Consider the following 18,687-nt stretch of genomic DNA (forward strand, 5'->3'; position numbering starts at 1 on the left):
AATAGACAACTTGTGATTCTTGCCTATAGCACAATCAGTGCAAAAGAAAGATACAAGTTTGTCACCACTGTGAGCAAGACCATGCTTATTTAATATTCTTCGAAACATAGCAGAAGATGGATGACCAAGTCTTTTATGCCATGTTTGCAACGATTCTTTGGTGCTAAAGAACGCAGAATGAGGAGCAGGAACAGTAGAGAGACCATGAAAAGGATAGAATCCATCTTCAACCGGAGACAATGCAATTTTGAAGATATCTAAAATTGGTCATTAGGCAACAAAACTACATAATTATTGACCTTTAACTAGTTAAAACCAGCAATTGAAAGCCCAAATTTTTTTTCTATTCTAATATTAATAATTGAGATGCAAAATCATAGAAAATTTATGCTAAAACATTATTTCTTATCCATGTTGTATCAAAGAGATCAACAGAACCTTATTTGAAGGATTCACTTAACTGATAGCTTAAATTAAGACAGAGAAGAAGACAACCTGAAAGCAACAACTTATACTGGAAGATAAAATCACCTTTTGGATCTTCCCATAAAGCAATGAATGAACACACCATCATTAGATCTTGTAGCTTCGTCAATATAATCGATGCACTCATCAAAGTCCTGTAGATGAATAGAAAATGATAAGTCCTTCTAATGAAGTTATTTAAATGAGTGTATTATGCACTTACACATGGATGGAAATTGATGTATAAGCACCGATGCATTTATCTGGGGTTGAAAATTAAAACTAGATTGATCAGACAGACACGAGAATGCGCAAAGACTAGTTTATCCACAAATCTAGACAAGCAATGGACGAATCTAGAGGTAAGCAATTAGCCACAAGGTATTCCTAAGTTCTAAGAACCAAACACATAAACCACATAGGTAGAACATCATTGAACAAAACGAAGGGTTGACCTGAAAAAAAAAATCTAACTACTATACATGGGCATATCAATGTTAAATTAAAGTTTGATTAGGTTGTACGTCAGACAAGCTTATAAAACTGGTCATAAAGGAACATAAGATACTCCAAGATAACAACACAATAGGTCATTGCTATTTCGACCACATATGCTTTTTTTTTTTCTCTCATAAATTACAATTCTGGGCTTGGCTATGGGTCTAAGCCTTCACTAAAAATTCTAGATTTATGCTAATGTTATATAATTTACCAATCTGGAGAGAGATCCAGAGGTAGCACATGAATGGAGATTAAAACACATATGCATATATGATAAGAAATCCAATCCTTGTAGAAGACAGATCAATACAAAACATATTTGACTATTTAACATGACTATCATCAGACTTTTCTTACATACTGTAAAGCATCCAGCTTCAGCCACAATCCTCTTTTCATAAACTTCATATAAAAAAGAAAAACCATGTGCTATTCTTATAAGCATGAATGCAACAGAGTTCTTAAATCCACAAGGTTTTTTTAACTTAATCAGATTGAACTTCTTAACCATAAAGTGAAACCTATTGTGTTTAGTAACTTCCATTTTGAAATGGAAGTAAGATGCTCCAAAACTGATTAATCTCAAAGGTAAGAGATCATGGAGATAAGGAAATATGAAAAGTGAAGAAACTATGTTACCTAAAACAGAAAAATGATGACTCAACTGTTTCTCTTCCTTCTTCTTTCGCTATAACATTGATATTTTCTAACTTTAATGATACTTAAGCAGCAACTCAACTACATAAAATATTAAGCTAAATTAGTAGAATATAATAATCCGCATTTGGGCATTTTGCTTTAAGCCGTACAGTACAAAAAATTATGCTAAAAGTACAAAACAATGAACCACCAAGTAAATCAGAAAGCAAAAAACCCACATCCGAAAGTACCCAGAAGCTAAAATGAAAGAAATTTAAATGTACTTGTCATTGTTGCAATCCATTTTTTGAGCAACAGCAACTCAATCGTCACCGCCCAAATGCCAAACCCTTTTTGCCTGCTCTCTTTACACACAGACTCTCTGTCATGGGTGGAGAATTAAATTGAAAAACCCATCTGCCAAATTAAAGGAGGAGAGAGCAAGGAATTGACTCTTTGGATTCGAGAACATATATACGAAAAAAACTTTGAAAGATAGAGAGATAAACCAAACTCAGTTAATATTTGACATACATATGCACATATGCACATATACACCACACATAGGGACATGGTCCAACTCTCAAAAACTTTGTTTGAGTATTAAGCTCTAGTGATAAGCCACAAGATACAGTTTCCATAGCATGATCAAATTTTTGAGGTTTTGATTTAGAGGCAATATATGCATCAACGTTAAGGCTTATGTGATCAGTTAATATCATTGAATGTTAAGGCTTATGTGATCAGCTAATATCTTTGAAAGTTGAGGCTTATGTGATCAATTCATTTCTTTGAATTTCATCACATCTTGATTTTTTAAGTAGCCTTCTTCAGTTGAATACTTGAATAAGATATGTGGATTAAACTTTGAAGGATGACATTTCCAGAAGGACTTCATCCTTGATCCTTATTAACTGAGAAATGATAAGGTGAAGGGTGTTAACCTCAGGTGGCTTTACCCACATTTGTCCGTCATACCAGCCACTCTCTTTGTAAGGTATAACTGTTGATAGTAGCCTATCACCAACATAACTCCATCCTTGCAGTACGATAATTATATGATTTACTTGCTTTAAAGATTCTACAATGAGAGACATTCTACTAAACAAATATTAAGCATGAAAATTGCTTGGATGTGCTTGTTTTTCTTTCTTATTGCTTACAATACTACTATTTAATGTCTCAATATGAAATTTCAAGCCTTGCATTTGTTTTCATGCAATCCATACATACTGGGGAACCTGTAGTAATATATGTTCTCTGGTATTTGGGGTTAGTAGAATTGAATCCATGGCTATTTAGCAGGTTCATAATCTATCATGTGTTTAGCTTTTCTCCCCCCTTAATATAATTTTTTCAAGAGTTCTACCTATACAAGTACAAATTTTTTTTCTTAATCCATATGCTTATGTCCATGCAGATAGAGAGATGCAACAATTGTTGAGGCTCAAGCATTAGGGGCAGTAGTTCACTCTCAAGGTCCATTGTTTGGAGGTGTTCAAAAAATGTGAAGTCTTCAAGTGACAATGTCCTTGTTTGTTAGAGGTCTCTGGATAGTTTGATATTTCTTTGCATATCTCATCATTTTGTTGTTTACTTTAGAAGATTACTTCTTCTTGTTTTTTTTTTTTTTTTTGGTTTGGACATCTTATATGTACATTTTTATATATTTTATAATTAAATACTTTTTCTTGGTTTATTAATTACTGTTTTAATTACAATATTTATTAAAAATTAAATATAAAATATTTTTGCCAAAAAAAAAAAAAGGGTTTGCGTGACAAAGTGTGGCTTTTCGCGACGCAAGTCCTACGTCGCACAAAGCTGTCTTTGCGTCTTTGTGCTACGTAGATATGTGCATCGTGCAAACCCTTTTTGCGCGACGTATGTTTCTTCTTCGTCGTGCAAACCCTACTGTCATTGTCTTGGCGCTACGGTTAGCGCGTGACGAAGGTTTCGTTGCGCTATTTTTTAGGCAACGATATCAGACTTTGCACGACGAAGGTACCTACGTCGCACAAAGTGTTTTTTTCTACTAGTGAATGCATGCACTATGATAATTGACATATTAATTTGTGGGTTTATTTTGTCAAACGTTTGTTTTTCCTTGCATGGACTATTTTAAGGCAAGACATAAGTATGGTATTTATTATTCGAAATAAAGTTTAAAATAATAAACAAATTTACTTAACCCAAATAAGTGTAATTACATTACATATTGTGTTTCTAATTATGCCCCTTCTATACCATATCAACCGTGCCAACACAAAAAGAATGTGAGAGAATAGAAATAAGGGATAGAAACCCATAAATTAGTCAGTTACAAGTTAAAACCGATATGCTATTAGCTTATTGGAAAATTAATTTTTGTTAATTTATTAAAAAATTGATACATATAGTGTTTCGTATGTAAAATTATTAAGTTTTTTTTTTATATACATATATAGAGAATGAAGAATCACAATGATTCCAAATCTAGGACTTAATCAACAAAGAATTCAATTTGAAGCTTAAAAATTAAACAGCAATGTTGAAAACTGTCACATTTGTTAAAAACTAGTCTAACCTTTACCCTTGCCTCGTCGTTTTTATTTATAAATTAGTTATCAATTTCTATTATATATACATCATTCTAATAATTTTCTATGCTGATGTCTCATTTTTTCCTTTCTTTCTCATCAATCTCCAACTAAAGAAAAATTAACATAATAATAAGATAAAAATCTTATAAAAAGGCTCCTTGATGTTTCATTTATTTTTAGGGTAAATTACATTCTACCCTCTCAGGTTTCGGTGCAATTGCAACCTCATACAACATTTTAAAAACATTTCAATTTCGTACAACCGTTACAAAGTCTATTAAATTAACCGTTAAATGATGACATGACAAATATGAGGTCCTCATTTATGCTGACATGGTTGCCACATTTGTGCTACTTGGCTAAACACTTAATAAAAAATTTAGAATATTAAAATAATTAATTAAAGAAAAGTTTAAAAAAGAATAATAATAAAATAAAAAATAGAAAACCAAAAATCCCCCTCGTCTTCACCACCCGAGCCCACCCCCTTCTCCCATCCCCCATTAATTCTGCACCTCCATCTAAGCCAAATTTCCAAATTCCTCACTAGGGTTCTCGTGGACTCTCTTGGCGACAAGAACCAGGACCCTGACGAAAGCGCCACTATGCGTAGAACTCTCGACTACCTTCAAAAATTTGATGGAGGTGGAGCGTAGAAGTCTCGCACCGACATCACGGAACCTTGATGTCCTCATTGCCTAATTTGGACCTCACCAGCCCGACCTGCAACTCGAAGAATTCAAATCTGAACCCAATTCCACCTAGATCTGAACATGTTGCTAACCCATGCGCAAATTAAAGAAAGTCATTCATTGTGTGAGTAATTTTGTGCGAGTTTTGCGTTTGAGGAGTTCAGAATTAATGGGGGAAGGGGTGGGTGACGGGTGATGGGAGAAGGGGGTAGGCTCAGGTGGGGAAGACGAAGGGGAATTTGGTATTTTGGGTTAGATGGAGGTGTAGAATTAATGGAGGAAGGGGTTGGGTGGGTGATGGGGATGGGAGAAGGGGTTGGGCTCAGGTAGGGAAGGCAAAGGGGATTTTTGTTTTGTTTACTTTTTTTTTAATTAATTATTTTAATATTTTAAATTTTTTTATTAAGTGTTGAGCCACGTGGCACAAATGTGGCAACCACGTCAGCACAAATGAGAACCCCATATTTGCCATATCATCACTTAATGGTTAATTTAACAGACTTTGTAATGATTGTATGAAATTGAAATAAAATAATAGTAAACGTATGAAATTAAAACGTTTTAAAGATGTTATATGGTTGCAATTGCATTGAAACCTGATGAGCTAAAATGTAATTTACCTTTATTTTTATCATATGATCTTAATATTTTTATTGGTTCTAACTTATCAATTGACAATATGTGGTAAAGCTTGCTTTGACATTTTTATCGTTATTTATTAGTAGGCATTTGTTTGGTGATGGAGGAGATGAGAGTTTGTGGGATGCATCAAATTATTCAAATCCCTTTTTCTAGCTAAGCTTTTTGCTCCATCTGTTAATAGAATCTTCTCTTAAATCTGTGTATATATGTATAATTAGGATGGATCCGTGACACCAATTTTTTTAAATAATTTTTAACACAAAAATTGTGAGGTTCACTTTGTAATGTATTTCAACGATCCAAACAATCTATCTTTTAGGTATTTTCTCAAATATCATGTTTTTCAAAAATTAACCAAATCCGAAACAATATAACTGTTGAATTAAGGTTTTAGGGTTTCTTTGTAAAAACGTATTCGTGCATTTTCTTTACTGCAAATAAATGTCTTAATTATTCTTGATTTATCCGTTTTTTTGCAATGATGATTTATAAATGATGTTCTAAAAGATACATGGTTTAGATAGTTGAAATATATTACATTCACAAAAACTTATAACAAAAGTTCTATAAAAATAATGGTGTCATGGAACCGTCCTCTCTCTCTCTCTCTCTCTCTCTCTCTCTCTCTCTCTCTCTACACACTCACAGATTTAAGAGAAGATTCTATGAACAGATGGCGCAAAAAGCTTAGCTAGCCAAAGGGAACTGACAATTGTGTTTCCAAGATAGGCGAACATGCTCCTAGTCCCATGATAAACTAGTTTTATAAACTTCTAAGTACCAGATTAATAGTTAATGAATATAATTAGAATATATAGACGTGGGATCCAGTACTATTGTTTCTCCATGAAAGGCCATTGATGGATCTGTCTGCTTATTATTTTACAGATGAATTAATCCAAGCAGACAAAGTTTTTTATAGGTAAGAACATTCTTATTTGATCCACGAGATTTTTACTGTTTGCAAATTCGGAAATCTCATTTTTTTAAGTACTAGATGATTACTACAGCACGAATCAAGATGAACTTAAGTCTCTCTAATCATGGGAACTTTAACTCGGAGAAAGCACGCCCGATGGATATCGTTTTTAAAATTTTAGAAAGTTCCTATTGGTATTATAAAAGAAAATGAGAAATACAAATATGGTAACAAGATTCTCTTAAAATTAGACTCTTCATACTAGTTCTAGCGTGGGAACCCTACCCCCAAGCAATACACTATATTATCCATCCAGTGAACAGTAACTACCCTTAATGAACAGTAATCGTCTTTTGCATCTCCACCGTTACACTTCAATAGCCCTGACAATAGGCAATAAAATATTAATATTTTATTTAATTATAAAATAATACAAAATAATTTTATTTGTAATTTCGAATAAGATTTTTAATCGCTTTCGTTGTGCCACGTGTCATTATTCGAAAATTTATAAAATAATATAAAATAATTTTATTTGTAATTTTGGATAAGATTTTTAATCGTTCTCGTTGCGCCACATGTCATAAAATCCGAAAAGACAATTATTGGTGATGGATTTCTGATAAGATTTTTAATCGTAGTCGTTGGGTCACGTGTCATTATTTGAAAATACAATTATTGGTGATAGATTTCCGATAAGATTATTAACCAATCACGTCGCGCCACGTGTCATAATATGTTTACAATATTTGAGGATAGATTTCCATTAGATTTTTAACGAATGACAACATGCCACGTGGCATTATCTACAACCTAATCCCTTCTGAATCCTCCATATAATCCACCATCCATCGTCACAAATCTCACACCAATTTTCTCAAGATCTCTATCATTATTTATAGTTTCTGCTTCATTTTTATAATGTCTTCTTCTTCTTCAAGATGATGTGGGAAATCGATCAGCAAGAGGAAGAATTGTTTAACCAATCAGAATGAATGTTCAATCTCTAGGTGACCCAAAATGAGAGGGAAGAGGATGAGGAACGTAGAATGAGAGATGTTGAAGCAAGAATGGCAAGAACCTCATATTCCCATCGAGTCATTTATGTTGTGGGTCAGATCTGCAAGCCCAGCCATTCCGGAAACCTTGATAGAAGCAGGTAACGACGAGGTACGGAACTCTTGGACGATTATTTTGTCCATAATAGTGCATTCCCTGATATGTACTTTAGACGTCGTTTTAGAATGGAACGACATTTGTTTAATAAAATCATTATTGTTGTTTGCAACTATGATTCTTACTTTGTGTAAAAGAAGGATGCTTTTGGTGCTATAAGTCTCATTCCCTAGCAAAAAATTACTGATGTCTTGCGGATGCTTGCATATGGAGCATCTGCAGACCAAGTGGATGAGATAACGAGGATGGGGAAATCAACCATTCTTGAGTCCTTGATGAGGTTTTGCAGAGCAATCGAATCTATCTACACTGGTAGAGTATCTCCAGAAACTTACTGACATGGACTTGCAAGGGCTTATGAAGAAGGGCGAGATGCGAGGTTTTCCTGGGATGATTGGAAGCATCGATTGTACGTACTGAACGTGGAAAAACTATCCAAGTGCATGGCAATGCGCTTATAGGGACAGAAAATGAGCAAAAAGTATCATTTTGGAGGCAGTGGCATCTTTTGATGCATGGATTTGGCATGCCTTTTTCGGGGTTCTGGAAGCTGAAAATGACCTCAATATCCTTACCCAATCCCCAGTGTTCAACAATGTCCTACAAGGAAAGGCACCAAAATTCACGGATTGCGTCAATGGACGTATGTATGACGGGCCATACTACCTAGCAGACGACATTTATCCAAGGTGGTCAACGTTTATTAAAACAGTGCCATGTCGGCGAAATGCAATGGAAAAACACTTTGCAAGCTATCAAGAGGGGTGCGGGAAAGATGTGGAGCGTTGTTTTGGTATCCTCCAAGCTCATTGGGCGATCGTCAGGGGTGCTGCTAGATTGTTTGATGTAGAGTCGCTTCGATCCATCATGATGACATGCATCATTCTTCACAATCGAAGAACCCGTGCAACATTGTGGAAGATGAGTATGATTATGATGTCGTTGATGAATATGAGCTAGACACGATGAACAATTCACGAACACGTATATATTGTGCTCATGACGCCACCGAAGAACTTGTGCAACATAAGCCATTAGAAAGGGATGAACGTTACAATGAATTGATCAATCAACGATATACTGCACTTCAAAGGCCATATATGCACAATGTCTGGCAAATTGATTTGATAGAACACCAGTGAGAATTGAAACAAGCTCAAGATACTTAAGTTCATTTAGTGTGTTTGTGTTTTTTTTTTTTTTTTTTTTTGGTGTGTTTATTTAATTTTAGTGTGTTTTTTTCAGTTCATTTAGTGAGTTTTTTGTTATTTGGTATGTTTATGTAATTTTATTTGGTGTATTTAAATATCTTTTGAATAAAGATTCTCTAGTATAAATAAATTACCAAATTAAATAAAGTGCTAAAATCAATAAATTGGAAACAACATAAAGTACTCTATTCAATAAATAAGAAATAACAACCCAAAGTGATTGGAAAATTATGGACTCCGATTACAAAAAGTACTCTATTCATCATCACTTAACCAATTTGTGGTGCTACGATGATCTTCTCTTGTCATGCTAGGACCATCTTCTTTTGCTCTCGCTTCTCTTGCACGCCTCCTTCGCACCACTACCTCTTTCTTCGACTTTCAAAAATATTTAGAATTTGGAGACTTCCCTTCTAAATGCGTGTTCATAATGTCACGATCTCGTTGAACCATTCTTTCTTCTCTAACCTGTTCCCTTTTTTGCCTAAGTAGCTTTCTCTCTCTCTCATTAACTTGAAAAACTCTCTCAACGGCTGCAACATTTGCCTCCTCTCTAGCCTTATCAGCCTTAAATTTCGCTATTTCCCTCACCAAAGTCAATTCACCTTGGCGAGCAAGTTGTTCCATATACTTTGCATAATCATTCTTCGAAGCACTCCTTTTTTTCTTTGAAGCTTTCTTACCTTGAGGCCTAATTGGATAACGGGTCAATCCCGACGCTTGTTTAGGGGCGGATTTTTGGGCACTTCTTCTGCTTCATCTTCATGAACATGCAAGCCATGATCAGGTGTAGATTGTAGAAGGGTGCTGTTCATGAAAACTTCTGGACCGACACGCACAACTTTGAATTTAGGACAATCTTTGACAATATTCCAACATTCCCACTGGTTGAATGATTTATTTTTGGTTTTGGTTTTGGCACCATACCAAGTTTGTGCTTGAAGTTGCTACACGATGCGGGATAAGAAATAATTATAATGAAAGTAGGTAACAAATAATTATAATGAAAGTAGGTAAGTAATAAATAATACAAACAAATAATTATAATGAAAGTAGGTAACAAATAAATAATACAAACAAATAAATATAATGAAAGTAGGTAATTAATAAATAATACAAACAAATAATTATAATGAAAGTACGTAACAGATAAATAATACAAACAAATAAATAATATATTGTTACCTGATCTGCGTAATTTTCTACACTTCGAATATTAGTACTGGCTTGTGCCAAGGCATTTCTCCACGTACTAAACGATTAGCTAAGTAATTTCCAACGACTGGACGTCGATTCTTTGGTTCTTTTCCCACCTATTTTCTCAAGATAATTGGTATGAATAAGACTCCACATTTCTCGCAATTGCATCTCATTACCTGTAAGCGAACTATGAGTAACTTTAACCCAGCTAGTACACAACACAATATCTTCAAGAAACGTCCAATTCGTACCTACATCAGTAGTCATTTTGTTGAAAAAAAATTGGATTGAAACTTTGAGAGAAAGATAGGAATGTGGTTGAAAATAGTTGAGAAAATATGAAATTATGGTGTAGGATAGATGATAATGAGAAGATATTTATAAAAAAAGTAAAAACAATTTTTTTTAAAAAAATTCAAAAATTTTTTCGGATTTTTATTCATTTTTCAAATTTTTTTATTCAACTAATTAATCTCTACCGTTGGATTTTAAAGAAAAAAATTGAATTCTAACACTCCAGAATGCACCACGGGGCACAATGGTAACATTTATGAATTTTTAAACTATTTTTTTTTTATAAAGGATAATAATATCAACCGTTGATCTCAGATCCAATTGTTGATATTAAATAAGATTTTTTTTATTTTGTTTACCGTTGCAAATCTGACGGTCCACATTTTCTTGCTGTTAAGATCCAATGGACCATGGAAAGCCAAGTGTCTTCCCAACGGTAACAATTTGAAACTGCGCTGTGGGCCCCATTTGCTGAAAACATGTCGGGTGACGCACCCCCATGCGCGGGTGCAGTGCACGCGCCTTACAGAAAAAAATAAAAAAAAAGGGCTGACGTTAGCCTTGCATTAGAAAGCCTTCAGGCTTGCGGGCTGGCAATTCGTGACATGCCTGGTACTTGGGCCTGCCCTGTCCCTTGGGCCCCCACACACTAGAGTCAATAAGCCGGGCTCCCGGGCCTTGTTTGCTGGCCTGTACCCTGAGCTTTAGCCAACGCTGGAAGTTCTCTCATGGACTCTTAGTCACCTCATATTTGTGGCATAATATTTTATAATGTTGGTATGAAAATTGTGCCAAAACATAAGGTGACGGAGAGTCTCGCTCTTAAGAAAGAGTCTCACTAACATTTATCAAAGAAAATTATCGTGCATTTCTTTTAGTGCAAAAAATAGAATATAAATAAAAGCATGATGACTTTTTTATTATAAAAGTTAATCAACAATAATTTTAATGTTTGCTTATTGTGAATTGTGATCATGTTAAATTTGTAGTAACTAGTAATGTGACCTCACCACTTCTATATGCTTAGCACTTAATTGTTAATTTGGTACTTGAATATTTCTCTTAACATAGAAAATTAGGTAAATTACATAAAAATACCTTAATTATTGGGTTAGTCACAGTTTCATATCTCATCTTTAAAAAATGTCAATGTCATATCTCATCTACGAATTTATTACAATTTCATACATTCCATCAGTTGTTTATCAATTCCTCTGTTAAATGCTGACATGGCTTGAGGCGGGACCCACTTTCTATTAAAAAATTAATTAAATATTAACTAAATATTAAAAATTAATTAAATATTAACTAATTATTAAAAAATTAAATTAAAAAAAAAAACCAAAAAACAAAAAGAAAAACTAAACCCACACCCAGATCTTCCCCATTGACTTGTGTCCCACCCCCTCCCAAAAAAAAAAAAAATCACACCCCCACTTTCTTCCAGCATCTCCTGGTTTAGATCTTCACCTTCTTCGCCAAATTCCTTTCCCGCATAATCAAAATCCAAAACCCTCTTAGCTCTGTTGCCATCTTCGCCGCCACCCAAACCATCAAAACTTGAATTCATTTCACCTTCACCACCCAAACCATCAAAACCGGAATCGATTTCCCCTTCACTGCCCAACCCATCGAAACCAGAACTCATTTCACCTTCACCACTGCCCAAGCCGTCAAATCCAAAATTAGAATCCCCTCGCCACCCAAACCTTTCGAACCCAACCCTAACCTTGATGGCTCATTCGATTCCTCCAAGCTTAGAGCTTCAAATTCAGAGGGAATCACTTGACCGCTCTCCGATTTGTCGACGGGAGGTTCTTCGGAAACCCTAATTGCTTTCTTTAAGTGCTTTAGCTTCGTTTTGTAGACTGGCGGAGCAGCCTCCGTCGACAGCAGCTCTAAATTGTCCATCTCTGCAATGGATTTCTCGACGTAACGGATGAAGAAAAATCAAATTAGAGTTTGATGGGACGCGATGGAGAGAAGGTAGAAGGGTGATGGGAAGTTTCAGGGAGAGGAAGGGGATCTGGGCGTGGGTTTGGTTTTTTTTAATTATAATTTTTTAATCTTTAGTTAATATTTAATTAATTTTAAATAGAAAGTAGGTCCCACCTCAAACCATGTCAGCATTTAACGCAGGAATTGACAGACAACTGACGGAATGTATGAAATTGTAATAAATTCGTAAATGAGGTATAACATTGACATTTTTTAAAAATGGGGTATGAAACTGTAACTAGTCCAATAGTTGAGTTAGTCTTGTGTTATTTACTCTAAGAAATTAATTAAAACGAATCTTAATATCGTTACCAATTCCCCCTTCATACTCAATCTCCTCTCCAACTGAAGAAAATTAATCTTCATTTTCTAGAAACGTACGACGTTGTATTGACTTGGTGTTTACACTATCTACTTTCCTAGGTTTCACTTTGTTTGGAACATTGACTTGTCTTGTTGAGCGTATGCTCTCGATTGAATTTGTGTTAAATGGGTTGTTGGATCTTCCTTTAGATATTTGGGTTCCGGTCGATCCCTTGGAGCCTTGGAGGTGGTTCAAAGTGTGGGCTTTACAGGTGGCTGGTTATTGCCTTCTTAGCTGCGAGAAATTTTTCAGTGTGATCAGAACACGAAGTAGTACATCACATGTCACTATATAAATAATAACGATATATGTGTTAAAAAGCTAATAACTTAAAATAATACAATTTTCTACCACTTGTTCCGTTCACAGGGAAAATTTTCTCCTCAGCCGCGGGGACATGCGACTAATCTATTAGGTTACTAGGCGGTGACGTGGCAAAAAGTGAGTGGCAGAAACGAGGCCGTATATGCCGCACGACATACACGGATAAATTTGTAATAACAATCCTAATTATCATTAAATAATAACGAATCAAAGACGTGCAGGAACGTAATGCAATAACGTTAATTAACCACCAAACTCCCTCCTTTTTCTCTCTTCCACTTTCTCAATCTCCCTCGCGCAAAAACACACAACAGTTTCTAAACACTCCAAAAAAACTCCAGTTTCTCTACGGAATTCGATAATCCAACGCCACAATTTCCATTTTGCACATTCGATTGCGCAGTTTTTGCCTAATGCACCATGAAGATGGAGCGGAAGAGGACGTTGACGATGAACTGGGACGGCCTCCGGGACGACGACGACGACGACCGCTTCTTTGAGTCAAACGAACGTGCCTCCTCCGTCGCTCCGCTTGACCTTGAGGCATCTTCTTCCGAAGATGAGGATTTCGATGACAGTCGCATGTCATTCGCCTCATGCGTCTCCTCTGTTCGAAATGACGTCGATTTTAGCGCCTTCGCCGCAGCCACTCCGACCGAACCGCCGTCCACTGCTGCAGCTCCGATGACGCCGGATTACAACATCTGGATGGATACGCCGGGATCCATCACTGAGCGGCGGAAACGATTGTTACAGGGCATGGGGTTAGCCCAAGGACCCGGGAAAGACCTCGTAAGCTTCAAACAGCTAACCAGCATTAAACGCCTCGTTTCGAACAAAATGGCAAATGGCGTCGTTCCAATCCCTCGGTCCATCTCTCGTGCCAAAGAAAATGTACAAGTACCGCAGGATCAATCGGTATCGGAGCCAGAACCGGAGCCTGAGCATGATTTATTGCCGGTGGTGCTCGTCCGATCAAGGTCCGAGGGCGACATCGAAGCTTTTTCGGTCGACAAACAGAGGAAAGAGGAGATAATCGGAACAATCTCGAAGCAACGCCTTACGAGGACTTGCTCCACTATCGCCGCGCCTCGTTCGAGAATATGTCCGTATACAGAATCGGTCAAAGGGTCGCCAAACCAAGTAGGCGGCGCCACCCCCGCAATCCGATCTGTTCAGACCGGTGGTGGATTATCGTCGGTCTTCTCAAACAACGGGTTAGAAGCATTCTTCTTGATCAAGAATCTGGACACGGGGACCGAGTTCATCGTGAACGAGTACGATCAGGATGGGTGCTGGAATCGACTCAGCGATCTCCAAACGGGAAAGCAATTGACGATGGATGAGTTCGAGAAATGCGTCGGGTACTCGCCGGTGGTGAAAGAGGTGATGAGAAGACAAAATGTTTCGAGGGAAGGTGGTGGCGACAGGAAGGGCGGTGCAGTCGGTGCAAATTCGTTCGTTTCGAAGAGCCTGAGGATGAGCAAGAGAAGAGGTGTTGCTCTGTTGAAGAACAGCATAAGAGGCGTGGGGACAGCCGTGAGTGTGTTGATTGGGGAGAAAGATAGGGAAAACACGACGCCACCGCTGACGCCACCGGCCCAAAAGCCCGCCAAGAACTCGAGTTCTTCTTCCTCGGAGTGGGTTAAAGTTAGGCAGACAGGGAAGCATTACAAGGAGCTATCAGCATTGCATCTGTGTCAGGAGATTCAAGCTCACGAGGGGTCGATTTGGACTATTAAGTTTAGTTTGGATGCGAGGTTTCTTGCGAGTGCGGGAGAGGATCGGGTAATTCATGTGTGGGAAGTGCAAGAGTGTGAGATTATGTCGTTGGACGGGAATTCGACCCCGCTTCATCACTCTTTCGGGTCCTCTACCCCTGATCGTTCGCCATCGATGTCTGATCAACCTGCGCTTGGGCCACCCGAGAAGGAGAAGAAGAAGAAGGGGCGAGGAGGGTCTGCTAGAAAAAGCAATTCAATCCCAGAGTACGTGCATGTACCCGAAACTGTGTTTTCGTTTTCGGAGAAACCATTTTGTTCTTTTGAAGGTCATTTGGATGCTGTTTTGGACTTGTCCTGGTCCAGAGATCAGGTTAGCTTTTTGCTAATTGTTTCTTTTCCTGAATTGATTAATATAAGGTTAGGCTAATTTAGACTAATTTTTGCCGATGTAATTTGATCAATTTGCAGCTATTACTTTCATCTTCAATGGACAAAACTGTTAGATTATGGGATTTGGAGACCAAGACTTGCTTAAAGTTGTTTGCCCACAATGATTATGGTAAGATATTCATCCATGTAAACTAATTAGACCTGTAAACGGATCGGGTTTATTGGGTTTGGGTCGGGTTCAACCTGACCGTTAAGTTAACGGTCATTCAAACCTAACTCATTAAGCTAACGGGTTACTTGTTTCACCCGTTAACAATTATTATTACTTTTTTTTTTCATAGAGTTTATTTTTTGTTGTTAAGACTTGACTGAAATTACTAAAACATCCTCAACTAACGGGTGCTAACGGGTTGACCCAAAGTGACCCGTTATTTAACGGGTTGTTAACGGGTTCACCCGTTAGCGACCCAACCCGTTAAGCATCCACCCAAATACTAATATTAACAGGTCGGGTCCAAAATGCCAAGTCTAAAACTAATGCTTAGCTCTTGCGTGTATTTGTTATCCGAAAACTACAATGCAGTGTACAAAATGCGCATGGGTAGTGATTTCTGCACTCTTATTTTGTCTCCTGCACTTCATGGTTTTATGACCTTTGAATTGAATAAAATCAACAGACATAAAAGAAGGGATAGCGTAAAAGAAGAAAGTGGGAATGTCAAAATCACTACCAGTACTGAGACATGGACACATTGTGTACCGTTGTTCCTTGATTAGTTTCTTGAGTTTTGACTTGGGTTATTGGTTTTGTAGTGACTTGCATACAGTTCAATCCTTTGGATGACAATTACTTTATCAGTGGCTCACTCGATGCCAAGATTCGATTGTGGAATGTAGCCGTTAGGCAAGTCGTGGACTGGACTGATCTTCATGAAATGGTCACTGCTGCTTCTTTCACTCCAGATGGCCAGGTACAACTCCGAATGTATTGCTTTTGTCCAGATGCCCTACTTTTTTCGGGTTTGGCGTATTTTTGAACATGCTTATAATTTTCTGAGGGCTCTAAGTTCTAACTAGTCATTTGAATCAACTTAGAAAATTTTATCATGATTTGTATTAATCTTTCTTCAAATTGATGTCATCCCTATAGGCTTGTCTCATTGGTTCGCACAAAGGAAACTGTCATATGTATAGTGCAGAAGGTACAAGTTGCTCTTTCTACTTCTTTTTTTCTTTTTTTCTTTTTTTTTTCTTCCGTAAATGTGAATTAAGACAGTCAATAATAATTGATAAACCTCATGTTGTTTCATAATTCAGATTGTAAATTAAGTCAGCATAGTCATATTGATATTCAGAACAAGAAGAAGAATCAAGCCAAAAAGATTACAGGTTTGCAGGTAATGCAACTATACTTCTTTCTCTAATCGAACAGTTTTGAGCCCGTAAAACCATCTGAAGTGTTTTTTACCTCCTCTGTTATTATTTTCATTGGAAACAGTTTTCGCCGATGAATCCATCTGAAATGCTTGTTACCTCTGCTGATTCCCGGATTCGAATTTTGGATGGCACAAACGTGACTCATAAGTTTAGAGGTATGCAGAGCTCATCCAATGCTCAGAGCCTTTCACTTCCTCTTTACAATTCTCTACTTAATAAATAATACCCAAGATGTAATTTACAGGTTTCCGAAATACAAGCAGTCAAATTGCAGCTTCATTCACTCCAAACGGAAAATATGTTGTATGTGCTAGTGAAGACTCCCATGTATATGTTTGGAAGCGCGAAGAACCCCGAATCTCAGCCACAGGTAAAAAGAGCATCATCAGTACCAATTCCCACGAGCATTTTCAGTGCAAAGATGTTTCAGCAGCAATACCATGGCCAGGCACCATAAGGGGCGACCCTCCACCTGTCCCCGTGCAGCATTCCAAGAGAAACTCAAAACGCTCAACGCAACAGCCGCAATCCGGCAATGCATCCCCTACTCAAGAAGATGCAGGTGTAAGCAAGAGAATGCTACCGCCTCTTCCGAAGAAAAACAATAAAGACAACAACACCACAACCAATAAGGGAGATGCATCAGATCAAACACCTTCAAGTCCTGCGCCGGAAGATCAAGATCCTGCTCAAATCTCTCGAACAGAATCCGGGATTGGAGAGTCGTTTAATTCAGACCCTTCCTCTATTAGGTATGGTGATTCAAGTTCTATGTCTGCTGGTAGTGCCTCCACATCATCTTGGTCTTCCTCTTGGTCATGGCTCGACAATATAGGCAACAACCATGCTAGCCAAACAACACAAGCAACAGCTTGGGGTTTGGTAATTGTGACAGCCACTCTGGAAGGCGAAATCAGAGCATACCAAAATTTCGGGTTGCCGCGAAAGATGCAGAACAATATTTTTGGAGGCCCTACTTAATTGGTTATGTGCTGGTGAAGATATAAGATCTTAATTTTCTCTCCTTAAATGGAAACAAATTTATTCCGCAAGGTCTCGAGTTCGATTCTCCGATCCCAAGAATCTCTTGTATCAAATTTCGTCTACGAACAAGCTTCTCACTTGTCATGGATACATACATAGTCAGAAAATCGATGGTGATCAAACTGCACATTAGTATTTTTGTTGTAAATGTCAAAGCTTGTTACCCTTCATCAGAATTTTTTGTAAGTTAGACCCCATCATCCCTTTCTACATAATGGGCACCTTGTAAGCTGTAAGCCTATTATTTTTGTTGTATCAGGCCAAAAAACAAGAACGGTATTTTCTTGTAAATGTCAAAGCTGACCATTATCACAAGTATTGTAAATTATTTTTCTTAATGATACATTTTACTGGCTTTAGACGATGATGAAACGAATGAACGATGCTGATTATCACGTTTATACGAGGAATGTAGAATATCTTTTTACAAAAAAAGTGAAGATTAGTGCAAATACTAATTATGACGTTTCTACGAAGAACGTGAATTCCACCTTCCTAAAACGTAAACATGAGTGCAACTTAACGGGTCTGATTATAATGTTTGTACAAGCAATATGGATTCCTCCTTACAAAAAATGAGCAACTATTACAAATTCTAGTTAACCCATTTTGATTTGTGAACGCCAAATCACGTTATATTAAACTGAAAAGCGGGCCAAACATTCATGTGTTCGACATGCTTTAAACTCAAACACTGCGCGCGAAAATATGGCAGAAAGCAAGAAAGCCAAAACTTCAACTTCGAGCTCTCTCGCCACCGTCCAAGACATTTAGAAACGCCTCGTTCGATTGTCTTCCTCCTCCATCTTTTCACCGCTGATTTCCTCCACCTCGTCCCCAGAGTCCTTATACATCTTTCTCACACATACAATTTCAAAATTCTTCGATTGATTTCATCAATTTGAATCTCTGACTACTTAATTGTTTGTGTTAGCGTGAGTCAATATTAGGAAAAATAAGGAATGTTAATAATAGGAGTCCTTTATTAAGTAGGTTTGTGTATATGTTTTTTGTTTCCTTGTAAAACTATGATAGCACATGTATATATTTCTAAACAAGTAATAGAAGATTTAATTCCCGTAAAA

General features: G+C 37.1%; 1 protein-coding gene and 2 long non-coding RNA genes across 3 annotated transcripts; 2 read left to right on the forward strand and 1 right to left on the reverse strand.

The window, feature by feature from the left end:
• Positions 1-253: 253 nt before the first annotated feature.
• Positions 254-2,112, reverse strand: LOC125476626. Its single transcript, XR_007257936.1, has 2 exons — positions 1,890-2,112; positions 254-620 (listed from the first exon to the last, which is right to left on the reverse strand). It is a non-coding gene; the product is annotated as an uncharacterized LOC125476626 (long non-coding RNA).
• A 6-nt stretch (positions 2,113-2,118) lies between these two features.
• On the forward strand, positions 2,119-3,304 carry LOC125476625. The gene is made up of 2 exons (XR_007257935.1): positions 2,119-2,602; positions 3,026-3,304. It is a non-coding gene; the product is annotated as an uncharacterized LOC125476625 (long non-coding RNA).
• Positions 3,305-13,427: 10,123 nt separating this feature from the next.
• Positions 13,428-17,861, forward strand: LOC125476964 (WD repeat-containing protein 44-like). Its single transcript, XM_048583680.1, has 7 exons — positions 13,428-15,101; positions 15,200-15,290; positions 15,935-16,092; positions 16,272-16,323; positions 16,439-16,518; positions 16,620-16,713; positions 16,803-17,861. The coding sequence occupies exons 1-7, from the start codon at positions 13,428-13,430 to the stop codon at positions 17,537-17,539; spliced, it is 2,886 nt and encodes a 961-aa protein (XP_048439637.1). The 3' UTR covers positions 17,540-17,861.
• The last annotated feature ends 826 nt before the right edge of the window (positions 17,862-18,687 follow it).

This window comes from the organism of the source record quoted next, unplaced genomic scaffold (genome assembly GCF_019419815.1).
Source record: "Pyrus x bretschneideri cultivar Hongxiangsu unplaced genomic scaffold, Pyrus_bretschneideri_v1 Contig2, whole genome shotgun sequence".
Taxonomy (NCBI): domain Eukaryota; kingdom Viridiplantae; phylum Streptophyta; class Magnoliopsida; order Rosales; family Rosaceae; genus Pyrus; species Pyrus x bretschneideri.